At 45.8% G+C, this 15,116-nt stretch overlaps 1 protein-coding gene across 1 annotated transcript in view; it reads left to right on the top strand.

The window, feature by feature from the left end:
- Positions 1 to 461: 461 nt before the first annotated feature.
- LOC122373515 (protein piccolo-like) overlaps positions 462 to 15,116 on the top strand; it is a gene marked incomplete at its 5' end in the record, with an annotated part of 71,239 nt that continues 56,584 nt past the window's right edge. The window contains 3 exons of the mRNA XM_043351648.1: positions 462 to 566; positions 1,988 to 2,077; positions 11,796 to 12,293. Coding sequence (XP_043207583.1) covers positions 462 to 566; positions 1,988 to 2,077; positions 11,796 to 12,293 — 693 coding nt within the window. The remainder of the gene's footprint in view (positions 567 to 1,987; positions 2,078 to 11,795; positions 12,294 to 15,116) is intronic.

The following is a 15,116-nucleotide window of genomic DNA, read 5'->3' as shown; positions in this document are numbered from 1 at the left end:
CTGCGGTTCGTCATTCAGAACAAGCATACGGAAGACAGTCGTAGATCGTCTAAGTAATTTACTGGGTCCTTGGCATCGAAGTTGCGTCACTTTGCTAAGAAGCTGAAGCTCACATGCTTCTACGAGAACAGAACTTTGATCACGTGACCAGCTTACAACTGTTTGCAAACGTTTTGTGGAAGTCACGTGCAGCAACTGACTGGCTTAGTTTGTAAACGATAGGAAGTCGATGTGAACTTGTGTTTGTAGTTTGCCACTACTTCAGATCTTCTTTGAACACGATGCCGTCCATACCTATCTTCCGCACGAGAAACCACATATTGGCTTGCTTTGGACTGTAAGCTTTGATGTTGACAAAGGAGACTTCATAATATGAATTATGAAAATCGGCGCAACATGAATTTAAATATCGTCTAACAGGCCTGGATGTGTCCCTGACGGTGCGTATTTCTCGGTTTCAGAGCTCTCCATAAGCGTGCCGGCGGCGGCGGCGGTGCCCCTTCAGGGGGCCGCCTCGCCCTGTCGACCGCCGCCACCGGCCCACGGCTGGACCCCGCTGCTGCATGGTACGTAATTTACGCATTTGGAAGTCAACCTTTTACGTTTAACCACGTTTTACACTATACATACGGGGCGTAATTTACTGCCCCAACTGCGGCCTTTTGCTAGGTCTTAATGAAATACGTACATACGGTACGTGATTTATATATCAGTGTGTTCTACATACTTCGTAATGCACCCATCACCATTGATGTATCCCTGCTACTATCTCTGATGCGTCCACAGGCCCACAGGTAGACCATTATGAAAGGTTAGCCACACTTATAAATGGGCATCTGCACAGAACGTAAGCAACAATGAATGGGACGGTATTTGTTGCGCGGTACGTAAACCTCTGCTGTTCGACCCATAGGTAAACCAAATGATTGAAGCACAGCGCACTTTGAACTTAGTACTCCCATTAGTCGGGTGTACTTATTGGGTTAGGATTATAGAGCTCCTCAGAAAAGCCTCGAGTACTTTTGGGACTCCCCTATCAGTGTACAAGATCACTGCAAACAATGCTGTTAGGCTTGGTTCAGATAAGTCAAGCGGCGTCATGGGCTGCATTTTCAAACTGCAGTGACTCTTGAAACATTGATATTGAGGAACATTGAGTCTGTGTTAGCTAGGCTCGAGACCCAATAAGAAGACCGTTTGGGATCTATTAAACCTCACCACACTGGTGTTAGGAACGTCAGATGATCAACAGCTAATGACATTGAGGGGCGGGAGAAGAATCCTGAACTATTGCAGCCCTACTTCAAAGATATTTGCAATTTTGCGTCCTCACTTGGAACTTTGTTTAAATGTCTCTTCCACTGCTTGAAAGGTGCTGAAATGTCGCTGTTTTTGTCTAGATGACTTTAAATCATCGCAGTTCTTCTCCAGAGAGACTTAAAATACAGCCCGACTTTAGAATGTGCTGAATGGCTGCAGTTCTGAGTCACAATATCGCGGTCTGAGCTGACACATTGCAGCCTGACCTATGTACGCCCGATACGGTCAGCGGAAGCATTTGATAAACGATGCCAGCAGCCGGCTGAGCCTGTGGGTATGTGGTGACGCTTAAGTGTCGACTCTAATTTCTGCTTACCTTTTGGAATTTGCTTACCGAGACAAGGGGCGGGAAAAGGATTCAGCGACATTACAACAAACCCTCACTGGCAAGTGGAGATGTTTCTGCGCTCCCGGAACTATTTCTAGGAAATGATAGACAGAAGTATAGCTGTTCTATAGCTTCTTTATCTGAGTCTGTAAACCACAACCATTGACGCTAACATTCATTTCATTTATCCTGTAATTCCAATCTCATTTCCAGCATTTTCGCATTTTTTACTTACCTAGCTATTTGTCATGTAACTGACCGATGTAAACTCGTCGACTGCTGTTCTATGTCATTGAACCCATCAAACTCGCTGATTCCCTGTTTTCTATTTCCCGACAGGTCTGACCTTTTCGGGTCACATGTCGCCGCGTATGACGTCATCAGTGACCGTAGAAAGGTCACCGGTCACCCCCGGCGGCCGGCTAGCAGGTCAGTGCAATTATCCATCGGTTCAATCGTGCTTAGTTTTGCTTGTTGAAGTATGTGCCGTGTGCGACCCGAACTTAGCCAAAATATGCATTATGCGTGTGATAAATCATATACCTCAGCATTCTGTCCACAGTACTATACATTTTACATTTATTTGCAAGTTGACCACATTCTTTGTGAAAAAATTCCTGTGTCGCTGAGACAACTCTCAACTTGCAGTGTCAGAATCGTAATGTACATAGATGTGGGTTTTACCCAATGAAATGCCTTCTAATGAGATTATCTTACAGCTCTTCGTCTTGAATCACGTACAGCATTTAGGGATGACATCCTATGATAAGTAAGATGCGGTGCATTTTTATTATTATTACATAGACGTATTGATATAAATGGGAAAGGCAATGGGAACGTGTTGTTTTTATATTAAAATTGGTTACAAGCAACAAGATTTAGACAGTGTTCTTCGAAAGCTCAACGACGTGCACCCGAAAATACAGTTCACCTGCGAACAGGAACAAGATGGCAAGCTCCCTTTCCTAGACACACTGATTTGGAACCGAGAATCAAGACTGATGTTTTCCGTATACCGGAAACCGACCAACAAGAATGACTTTATCCATTTTTATTCGTCGCACAGTCAAAGAACGAAGACTGGAGTCGTTTTGGGATTTTATCTGTTCAAAGGAATATTTACAGAACGAGCTAGAGTACATTAGGACAACTTTTACCAAACTCAGCTACCCTTTGGGTCTTCTCCTTCAGCTAGAAAAGAAAGCTATAAAGATCCGCTCAAGATCCTCCAATTCAAATGCCACGAAAAGAAAGGAATATATATCAGTACCTCTGTCAGAACAATCTGAAGTGATCACAAGCTTTACCAGGGGAGCCTTAAACATTACATCTCCATCGGGTTCAACAATTAAGGATATTTTACGGCGCAAGAAGAAAGCAAGCAACCAAAACAGTGTGGTTTATAAAATTCCATGTGGCGTTTGTGAAAAAAGCTACATAGGGGAAACATACAGGGGTGCAGCTAAACGGGTAGAGGAACACAAAAGAGATTTGCGGAATCACCAAGAATCTAACGCCATAGTGCAGCATGTGGATGACGCGGGGCATTTGCCAAACTGGTCGGCGATGTCAAACCTATGCGTGGGATTAAATAAGCGTAACCGACAGGCGGTGGAAGCAGCGTTTATTTCTACGATTAGTAATTTCAATGGGAATTCGGGTAAAGTAAAACTCAGCAAGCACACTGCTCAATTAATTTTGAAAAATGATTTCAGGAAGTAGGGGTTCCGGGCGAAAAGCAGTGTAACGTTTTCAGTCATGTATAGAATTGCTAATCTGTGAGTGTCTGTGAACGTCCCCATTCGACCCCGTTCGACCTCGATTGTATTTCGATATAGGTAGTTATTTTTATATGGTGTGACCAAGGGATTATTCCCGAAACACATGTGTAACCAATTTTAATATAAAAACAACACGTTCCCATTGCCTTTCCCATTTATATCATGCGGTGCATTGCTTAACTTCCGTCTTCCGTCTTACGTTTCTATCTAATAGTTCCCGGATAAACGTCTATAGTCAAGCAGACGCCACCACATGCATTGAAATATTTAACATAGGAAATCATAGGCGCGGGAGCCGGGGGGGGGGGGGGGCAGTGGGGGCAGCTTGCCCCCCCAACTCTGGGGCCGTGGGGGCGGTGCCCCCACAGCTTTGAGACGGAATACCACACTTTGTTTGCAAATGTTTTCTTTTTTTGTTAAAAAGGCCGAGGGGTGAAAAATAAGTGGCCTAAAACCGGTGAGAAAACTAGATTTGGGGGTACCCTAGGTTAAAGGGACCCTCCCATCTTAACATTAGATTTGAGTTGAGATAGCCAAAATGGGGTCCCTGGCTCACAATTACCGGTTTCGGCACTTACAACATCGAGAAATGCCTTAAATCAGAAATATTGAATTTCAAAATTGCAGCATTTTGATTCAGAGGGGCTAATGCTTAGGAATACCCCTCTGAATGTGTGACGTCAGCGCAGATATCTAACGATTTTTAAATGTTTGACTAAAACGTTTTGTAGCACGCGGTGGTATATGCTATTTGCGCGCAACATCTGCCGCAAACGCCGCACTTCTAAAATAAAGTCGCTAGAAACAGCGGAGATCCCAAAAAATTAAACAAAAGTAAAAGTCTAATATCTTGAAAACCGGTGAATATTTTTCGGTGAAATTTGGTAGATATTCGTTTTCGCTCTTTCTGAACCGAGCGACATCACTTTCATGCCAATTCATAAACTTTTTTGAAGGTGGGAGGGTCCCTTTAATCTCTATTATGGTGTGTGCCCCCCCAGTCGGAAAGTAGTTCCCGCGCCCCTGTAGGAAATATTAAACATGCACCTTGATCTTGAGGTTGTCGAGAACCGCGCTTACAAATATTAAAGTATCAAATAAAACACGATGGATCATGGATCTCATATCAAAATCATGGCACAGCTCTGGTTAGAGTGCGTCTCAGTTATCCCTCGGCAGACCCGAGCCTCACTGCACCGAGTCGTCGGCAGTTCCGTGTCAATTCATAATTCATAAAACACCTCTCAGACTTCAGTCAGCTGAGCGACACTTCCGGCACCAATCAGCTGACTGCCGGCAGCAATCAGCTGATTGCCGGGAAGTGGTGGTGGCGTTATATTATGACGGAAACATTATGAGTGACCTGGAGGAGGGGGGGGGGAGAGGGATCACCCTGACTGGGCGTCTCGTTTCCTTGTCTATTATGTCCTTCCTCTCCGATAAGTTTCCGTCGCGGATGAAGCCTTGTGACGCATCGTTCACCACCACCACGTGTCACGTGGCATGTGGGCACGTGCGAAACCCCTCCACCGCCGCACGTGCACCGGGAACTCACGTGCGTCCCACCGCGGCCTTTATTTATAAGTCTCGGCTTCATTTGGTCGATTCTTAGTTTGATTAGACAACTTGGGCTAAATGCAGCCAATTTCACAAATTATAAGTAGCACCGACAAACCCAAAGCCAAACCCACAATGATAGGTACACACGAATGCACCAAGCTTTCAATCTACCTGCAGTTTTGTATTAAACATTGACACATGCGTAATTATTATTTCTTTTTTATTACAATGGTGAACAACCGCACACATTGTTGGCTCTAAATGGCTCTTCAATAATTCAATTTAGCATTTGCACTGCATCATTATTTCCATTTGTTCATTAAGTGTTTCACCTGCACCGTATGTGGAGTTGAAGGGAGTTTATCACGTGTATTAGGCAGGTGCACCTCTCCTAAAACGCGGGAATTAAACTTCAGTGTTGCACCATCACTCAGTGCAGCGTTTGCCACATCAATAGCAACTTAGCATCGTCTAAGAAACTGAAATGGGCTGATGAGGCCTCGAATCTAAAGGAGTGTTCGTGACTAAGTTTCTCGGTCCTCATAAAAAGAAGAACACGAAAAGATGGTCCCAGTAAAAGATGGCTTTTTGAAAACAAACAATTCCTGAGTTTTTGTGAGTTTTCTTTTTAGTTGGGAGGCCCAGCCCCTTTGCTGTTTGCTTACTGAGACGATTGCTACATCCACAATTAGCATGCGGACCAAATAATAATGTCGTTAGTGCACTGCCGCTTCTCTGTCTAAAGTAGGGTTTTATTTTTGTGTTAAAAACTTGTTTTGATTAAAAAAATTTGAAATGTACGCTTTGGCACTTAGCAATAACTATTAACCCTATTAGTGGCAGGGGGGGTTGTTTTTATCCACCCCTCAGGTTTTTCGGGAATATCTCCGAAACCGCTGAAGCTACGATGCTGAAATTTTCTGACTTTTCCTAAAACTAAATTGGGCACATTCCCTGAAAATTTCAAGTTCATAACTTTACCAGGGGCGGCTCCAGAGCACTGGGAATTGGGGGGTCCTATTCGTGAAGCGAGTCATTTGGGCGAAGATCACGATGCTGATGTATTATAACTGTATGCACCAGTTTTACGAACAGTAAATGAAAGGTATCATGTGATAACATATACAAAGTTATTGTGCATCCTCTTTTGACACGTTTTTGCTATAATAGGCGGATCCAGGCGTCCAAAAAGGGGGGTTATGTTTTACCTCCCAACATAGGTGCCCTGACACCGCCTATATGCATGACCAATACAATTGTAATCGTTCTCTCATAAGAAAATTGTAACATAACAAGACCATTGCCACCATTTTTAGAAACAGTACCAACAAAAACCTTATTTACTATACTTTTTGTGTACCCCCAATCCCAATGATCTGTATCCGCCTATGATGTTTGAAAATGCATATTTTTAGGATCCATGTGAATTTCTGGTTCACTCTCTATCGATCGGCAAAAGTTGCGTTAACCTTCGCCCGCACATGCCATTTTCCCATCCTAGAACGCACATGGGGGGGGGGGGGGGTTGCCACCCCCCCGCGCCATTTCGTTCCTGTTGGAGATAGAGCTTAGCAGTAAAGACCAAAAAGATTCTTTGGGAAGAGACGAATCCAATGATACCCAGTTTTACCTTCTCAGGTCAGTCATTGACCTTCCAGGTCAGGTCAAACTAAAAAATGTTGCTGTTTTGGGTCACCGTTGGATATCAAGTGCGCTGCTTATCAAATACCGAAGACGATGCTGTTTTCTGGTGCCAAGCCAGCTAGAACCTCTTTGTCACACTATCCGACCAGAATTTTGCTGCTGAGGTCATTTCAGGTCAAGTTAGGTCAAGGTCAATTATATGTGTTTGTATGTCTGTGTGTGTCTGTGTGTATACTGATGTGTGCACCGATTGTTTTTGGGTCCATATCACATGAAATCATGATCTGAGAAGCTTTTACCAAAAATGCAGTCAAAAAACTTCACAAAAAGTAAATTCAGCTTGCCTAAAACGCAATTATCTTAGATGACCTAGGTTGACCTTGACCCTGACCTTGACCCCTGTACATCGTCGAACAACATGTTCCATGATAGGTGGGAGGTAAGACTGGCAAAATAGGCCGAAATCAGGGTGTCAAAAGCTCACAAGGCCCATGGCAAACGCAAGATGTTGAGAATTGGCCATTTGGGTCATGACATGACCTGAAAAACAAGGTCATATCTCCAAAACCAAAAATCACAGAAACTTGAAATTTTCAGTGGACATCAAGAAAGGATAGACGAGCAGCTATACGAAAAATCAGCCTTCTAGCTCTAAAAATGTGGAGTGCAGAGCAAAAAGACTGCCTGGGGGGGGGGGTGGCAACCCCCCCCCCATGTGCGGGCGAGGGTTAAGATTGGTTCAGAAACCTGGCCGTGATAAACAGTCTAAAATGTATCTGCAATTTGCCCGTTTTTACCCCCCTCTACCCCCTATTGACATTTTTTTAATTTTTATTTTTTAGAAATGTAGATCACGTTGAGCGAAATCGAATGCCGTTTGAATTTTGAAAATCGGCCCGTTAGATCTCGAGATATCAAGGGGGGGGTCGTAAACAGCCCCCCCCCCCTGCCACTAATAGGGGGTAGCCAGGAGCCTGCCACTAATAGGGTTAAGTCCGTGTGCCGCCGAATTTAGCGGCCGTGGAACTCGAAGTCATTGTTCAGTTCAGTTCAGTTCAGTTCATTGTATTTTTTCCATATGTAAACAAGAACAACGCACAAAACAATAGAGGATTGGCGCAAAAGCAAAAAGCTTAAATCAAAGGCGCCTCTCCAATTAAGTTAAACAAAGAACACATGACCAAACCAAAGTATCAGAAAGCGTCGACCCCGCCCGAAACCCGCCGAGCCAAAAAAGCAGACAGTACCCGGCCCCAGGCGACGGACGACTCCAATCGGGCCAGCTTGCGTCATAGTGTCATGTTTTGTGTTTTGTAATGTAGTGTAGTGTTATGTAAGCAGTGTGTTGCATTAATATCAATGGTACTTAAATGCACTAACTAAACAGTTATGTTGTATTGGTAAACCGATTTGTCTCTACAATAAATGTCTGAAGGTGATGGGTGATTTGTGTGCCTTGATGCTTGTTTAAGTCTTTTGCAAAGAGAAGGGTATCAAGTTTTAATTTCGCTGAGAAATTGTCAAAATTGGGAGTGATGATTCGAACTGCATTTATAAGTTTTACTCTTTGTGTATGGTAAAGTGGGCACCAGAGTATGAAGTGAGTTGTGTTCTCATCGTGATAACCGCAAGCACATACTGGGCTGGGTGTGTTGGGGTGTTGTATATTGAACAGGTGTGCCTTGAGAGTCGTCATGCCCACTCTCAATCGTGTGTGTAGTGTGTTACGCGTTTTGTTGCCGAAAGAAAAGAAAGTGGGTGGCTCTGGTGCCCCAAATCGCTGCCAGACTTGACGAGCAAAAGCGGAGCGGGATGAGGTGTTACGCAATGTGTCTGGGAGAGTATTCCAGAGTCTTATTGTCGAAGGAAAAAAGGCTCTATAGAAAGAAGTGAGATTGGTAGGGGGGAAAGTAAGAGATTGAGCATTGCGAAGTCTAAGTCCCGTGGCGTCTTGTCTGGTTTCTGTCAATATGTCTTTAATGTATGAAGGGAGAGGAGGATGATTGAAGTAAAGTCTGTGAAAGAATAGAAGCTTATGAATTAATCGTCTTGTCTCAAGTCGTTCCCATCCTAGTTCGGTAAGTAATGCGGTAGTTGGTGTTCGATAAAGCGTCCCTGTTACAAGTCTGGCACAGCGGTTCTGAAGCGTCTGGAGTCGGATGGCGTCAGTTGATGTCAAATGTCCGTCGTAAACAATATCACAATAGTCGAAATGAGGTGTTATATAGGTAGAGTAAATGTTGTTCAAGACTGGTCTAGGAAGAAGCTTAGCCACGGGATATATCGGTCCTAGGAGAATGTTAATTGTCCGAATGACGTTATTGATGTGTGCGCGAAAGTGAAGGTCCGTCGAGAGTGTCAGTCCGAGATGTTTATGACTTGTCACGGTCGGTATGTCCTGCCCGTCAAATGTGAGTGCTGGAGGACAGCTGTCTCGTCGGTTTGTAAATGTCTGTTGTAGTGTCTTTTTAGCGTTGAAGGTGATGGCCCAGTCAGTCCCATATCGTTTAATCTCGTCCAGGTCGTTCTGCAAGGAGCGTCTATGATCCTGACTGTCGTGGGGATGGGAAGAGTAAAGTGAAGTGTCGTCAGCGTAAAAGAGAGCGTCATTTTTGGTCTTGTTTGATAGATCGTTGAGGTAAATTAAGGCCAGAAGAGGTCCAAGCACCGAGCCCTGGGGGCAACCGGATAGTATTTTTTGGGATGATGATAGACTGTTTCCAACACGAACAACCTGTTCGCGATCTGTAAGGTAAGAGTTAAGCCAGGCTAGCAGAGAACCGGAAATATTGCACTCGATTTTGCATTTTAAAAGGAGTCCATCATGCCAAATTTTATCAAAATATTTCGAGATGTCAAGATAGATAGCTGTAAAGTTTTGACTTTTGTTTAGAGCAGAGTATAGCTGGTGAGTTAGATACAAGAGCTGAATTTGTGTACTATGGCCCGGACGATATCCACTTTGTTTTTCTGAAAGTAAGTTGTTTCCATTCAAATGAGAATATATCTTGGAAAAAAGGATTTTTTCGAGAATTTTAGAGAGATTGGGAAGAAGACTAATAGGACGATAGTTTGTTGGATCTGAGCTAGATCCCTTTTGCTTGAAGATTGGAGTGACACAGGCTTTTTTCCAAAGTGAGGGGAACCTTCCTAGTTGAAGTGATTTGTTAAAGAGTTTGGACAGAGGTTCAGCAAGTAAAAGTGCACACATTTTTAATAATTTGTTAGGAATTTTGTCCGGGCCTGTTGCCTTGTTGATGTCTAAGGAATTTAGAATTTTGAGAACTTCGGGCTCGGTGACTTGGACATCCGTTAGCGGAGGAATAGGGGGAACAGGAATAGGGATTTCAGGCATTTGCAAGTTGTGTGTGTCTAGTCGAGTCTGGGATGCAAAGTGGTCATTTAAGATTGTCGCTTTGTCAAAGTCGTCTGAGATTGGTATGCCGTCTTGATTTATAAGCGGTGGCATGCTACGATGAGTCCTTTTTCCGATAATACTGTTTAAAATTTTGTAATATGATCGTGGGTCCTTTTTATGGTCAAGAAGTTTGTCAATTTGGTTTTGTATGTGTCTATTTTTAAGTCTTTGGTTTGTCTCTGTGGTCTTGTTTCGCTGTCGTCTCCATCGTTCCCAGTCATCGTCCGTGTTACGTCTTTTTGCTATGTTGAAAAGCCTATTCCGCTTGCGTATTTCTCGTTTAAGTTCAATGGTAAGCCATGGTTTGTCGTGAGATTTTATTGTAATTTTCCGACTTGGAATGGCTGCTTTGGCTGCAGTTAATAGAGCGTCAGTCAAGTTATATGCTGCGTCGTCCAAGTCACAGTCCAAAAGTCTGTCCCAGTCAGTGTCCATCAAAAGTCGTGTCAGTTTGTCTGCGTCCATATGTCTGTAGTCCCATAGTTTAATGGAATATGTTACGCTGGAGGGGCGACTTATGTTATTGTTCGTTGCTTTGGTGGATGTTTGGGTAGAAACCTATGTTTTCAAGCGCAGTTTTATACTGTTCATTTAGCAATGGATAGTGGATAGTGATTTGTATTTGTCTGGTGCGGAAGTTGACACCGTGACTCAGTTCGGAAGGAAAATCTTGATTATTGTTTAGCGGCGCCGATAACTTCGGAAGCATTAAAATAAGAAATCATCATGGTTGTTAAGCTATTGCTAGCGTTGTCATTGCATTTTCAATAGCTGCACTAACAGCAATGACGCTGAAATTCCAATGATGCTTGACACTTGACGCCACGGATCAATGAATGTGCTGTGATAAAATTTAAAAAGGAGGATGCGAGTAGGTAAGGTGTATCGTTAGCTCGCGAATCTGGAAAGCAATTGGGAATCGTGACACGAACACGATTAGATCGGGCTATCATGGAGTCGGCTCTCAGAGTAAGGATGCAATGGGGATACGCGTCTGAATCAGCAACACTTTTCACATTGATCTTTGCATTATCATGGTAATGTCTGTCAACAAGTCACTTTACCATGCCGTGGGAAGAATCCTGTAGACCCTAGTATGTGGGTTTGATATTTTCAACGCCTTCTCAAGAAAATTAAACGGCTTAAATGGAAGACATCTTTGTGAGTAAAAACATAAACCCACATAGCCCAGTTTGACTCAGCTTGCCTGATGGGCGGAATGCTCTGGCTAGTTGCTACGTTATTTACGGCTATATTAATGCGATCGTGGTGTTAAAACGGTAGAGGCTTGTTTGGTGGGTTAACGGTGAAATTATAGAAATTCTCCATTCCCGCTTATTTTTGGCGGAAACGCTAGGCCAACATGAAAACCGAAGTGGCAATACCTAACTGACAACCCGACGGAAATCTGAACAGCAAACCATAGAAATCACTCAAACTGTTCCGTTCGCGCTGATTGAACGTCACCGTCGTGTGACAAGCGCACGTCATGATCCAGGCCGCTCATTCATTTAACGCACACAGCCGACTGCAAACCCATGTCCAGATGTCGTGACGACGCTGACGCAGTTTTTGCGGCCATTACTGTCGACTGGTGCAATCTTTTGGCCATCAGCTGGTCTGGAACCCGCACCCTGACCTGTCTTGAACCAGAGCTGCGTCGGCCAACCCACCACGCGCGGCGCGACTGGCCGTATAATTTTACAGCACGGGTCGCGATTACAACCCGCGTGTTCTCTTCCAGGGCACCCGAGTTCGGACCGCAGCCTGGCCAGCCCGGCCGGCCGGCACGCCCCGCCCACCGCGGACGGCAGCCAATCACCTGCGCCGGCCGACGGCGCGGGGCGGAGCCTGTCTGCCGCCGCCCGCTCGCCCCCGGCCGTACGCCGGCAGTCGCACGGGGCCGAGAAACCCGACGTGGTGCTGCGGACGCGTGCGGAGAGCGACGCGAAATTGCACGGCGATCGCGGGGCGACTGTGAGGACAGAGAAGAGTGTGCTACCGTCGGGAGTGACACCCGACGCAGTGCGAGGATCGCCGAACGTCTGCAGTGAACGTGTGTCAAGCGGTGTGTCGGCAAACGGCGGGCCGCCGCCGCCGCGGCCGCTATTCAGGCCCTACTGTGATAATGTGGTGAGCCGAACTCGAGACGGTGCGACCGTCCAGCCGAAACGAAACGAGCGGGAAACCGACGAAAAGTGTGGAGAGAGACGATCCAAGTCGCCCCAGCGGTCTGCGAAAGGTGAGTTTTGGGGGATGTCACCCACATACCCACCAACCTGACCAGCGTTATGGCCCCTATCGCGTCAGCCCCACCTACCCACCCGACCCACGCACACTTCCGCCACTTGTATGCGTGTCCCCCACGTGTGTGCGTACTGCGTGAGGCGTATTTTGCCTGCGGCATTATCAGTCGGTCGTTGACACCACCCCCTCTCTCCTCCTCCCTCCCTCCCTCTCTCCCTCCCCCGCCGCCGCCGCCGCCGCCGCCGATGCGCCTCCAGCCACGCACCGCCGCGCCGCCGCCGCCGCCGGGACCCGCGCGGGCGGCGGCGGCGGCGGGCGGACAAAGCGGTGACTCGGAGCCGGGGAGAGCTCGAGATCGGTACACCGGAGGCCACGGGCTGTGCTCGTGGGAGATGTTTACGTGACGGTTTCGCTCGGGAAGGGTTGAACGTGTTTGCGGAGGGTAAATGGGACCAGGTAGTGGGATAGGGGGGTAGGGAGGGATTTGGGCCATGGGTGGGGTTTGCATGGGCTGTTGGTGAGATGACGGTCGGGCCCAGAGAGCGAAAGAGATTAGGGAATAGGGTGGACGTAAATTGAGATGGAATATGGCAATGACAAAGTAGATCACATTCTACTGTGTTTTTTTTTTTTTTAAGTGGAAATGGCCACTGGTCAGGTAACGCGTAACGGAAAAAAATAACCCCCAAAGTTTACGGGTAGCAATGGTATGGATTGTGTGAAATGTGCAGACTAAAGACGCTGAACATATTTTGTTTGAAGGCAGTTCTTGCGTGCGTAAGTCCCTTGTCGCTCACAGATGCCATTTTCCAAGCCCAGCCATTACAATATGTGTATAGCACTGGAGAAACGACTCTTGCCTGAACGGGATAATTAGTTTTTTGGGGGTGGGGATGGGGGTGGGAGGGAAAGTAGCCTTGAAGAATGAGGTGGTATGCGCAAGCGCCGAGTGTGACAAATTGCAGAGCTGTAGTGGCCACTAGACATCAATATAAGTTCGGACGGTAGTGGCCTTTCCAAAAGACCTGTGTCATACCAGACAACCGCCTTCCTGGGCAATTGTCTTCGCGCAAAGCCTTTCGCCTTTTGGCGTAATTATATTATGTTTCGATAGCTTAAATGCTTCAAATGTTTTGAGTTTTGATGAATATGAAACATATTCAAGCTCACTGTAAATCTCAAATATCAGAGCACACACAAGTTTCAGGTTTTCAGTTACATATTCGTTTTCATCGATGATATAAGACTTGCAAATCCTGTGTCCAGTTACTGCAGTGCCTGCTTTATTTAGCAATATTAATCAGTTCTCTGGAATCAGCGTCAATCCGTGTTATTATTCACTGAAACTAACGTAGGTAATGGTTTATCCATGCCATTCTTGCGTCATGTGTGACGTTGTTGAATGTGGTTCCCTATCTGAAATTCATACAGATGTGATGCAACAATTATATTTATCGGAAAGTATTTCTAATCGGATTCAGCATCGAATCTTAAGAGCTGCCTGGGGCTACAGTAATTACTTTCTGCTGACTGATTTTCTTTTTATATTTCCATAGCCGGACCTAAGATTTCCCTTATTTACATAGCTACCTAAGAATAGCTTGTAGTGTGCAAAAGTTCAAGTCTGGAGGCGCACCAGCATTGTTACGCTACCTGGAAAGGTAGAATAGAGATTTCATTACGGAGCGAGCGAAGCGAGCGTAGTCTTTCCTTAGATTAACGGAAATTTCTGAGTATGAGCGGCCGGCCGGCCGGCCGGCCGGCCGGCCGGCCGGCCGTGGTCACGCTTTTGCGAGGCTTATATCTCAGCAACCACTTGACCGATTTACACGCGGTAATTTTTGTAGGGTAGCTTCATTCCTTCTACCAAGTATTGGACTATTCCCGATGCATGTGGGTGACCCCTTATGCACGTGCCACGTGCAAAACGAAGAGGTGTCAGTTTTGTAATTGTTGCAATATCTCGGTAACTACTTGGCCGATTGCGCTGAAAGTTGGCATGTAGGTAGGCACCCACTAGGCACTGCATATACATGTGCCAGAGTTGGGGTGCTGCTGCACGTGCGCACGTGCAGGGGTCGTTTCCAGATCTCGGGAACGGCTGGACCGATTGTGCTCAAATTTGGTGCACGGTTAGGGACCGGTTAATAGGGTGCCGTGCACAAGTCAGTTGGGACCCATTTTGCACGTGCGCACGTGCAGGGTGCCGCTTCCAGATCTCGAGAACGGCTGGGCCGATTGTGCCCAAATTTGGCACATCGCTAGAGACCAGTTAGTAGGGTGCCGTGCACAAGTCAGTTGGAGGTACCCCTCGCAATTTCGCACGTGCAAGGCCCACCCTCTCGCTCGCTCCGTTAGTCGCCCCAAAAGGCGTTATACTGGTGGTAGGAGTGAAAATAAGCGTGCATGTGTTACATAAGGTTGTAAGTTTATGGCTAGTTTCCTCTCTTACCTAGAGGCCTGCGCACTTGGTGTTATTACAGTTTCGCGATGCTGCGTAGGTAAGACATTATGTAGTTCATACTTTTACCTGCATCATTTAAGCTTTTCACTCGTTTTGTAACAATTATGACGTCACGTCGTAAGTCTTCAGTTATTTTTAATGGCCAACGTGCGATTCTCATTTGCGTTAATATGCACAGCTGCAAAGCAGCGATGATGTTACAAACTTTCATGAATTTTGTTGAAACTGAGTGGACCACAACGAGTAAAACACTACAGCCCTGCTACATTTGGTGTGTCGTAAAATAAACACACTGTTGCACCACCGATATAAGTCACTTGCGAATTGTGTACCTAAAGAGACGTGAATTGCCAG

Source organism: Amphibalanus amphitrite, unplaced genomic scaffold, assembly GCF_019059575.1.
Source record: "Amphibalanus amphitrite isolate SeventyFive unplaced genomic scaffold, NRLGWU_Aamphi_draft 001508F_arrow, whole genome shotgun sequence".
NCBI lineage: Eukaryota > Metazoa > Arthropoda > Thecostraca > Balanomorpha > Balanidae > Amphibalanus > Amphibalanus amphitrite.
Note: the sequence above shows the minus strand (reverse complement) of the source record. Positions and strands in the feature narration are given on the sequence as shown.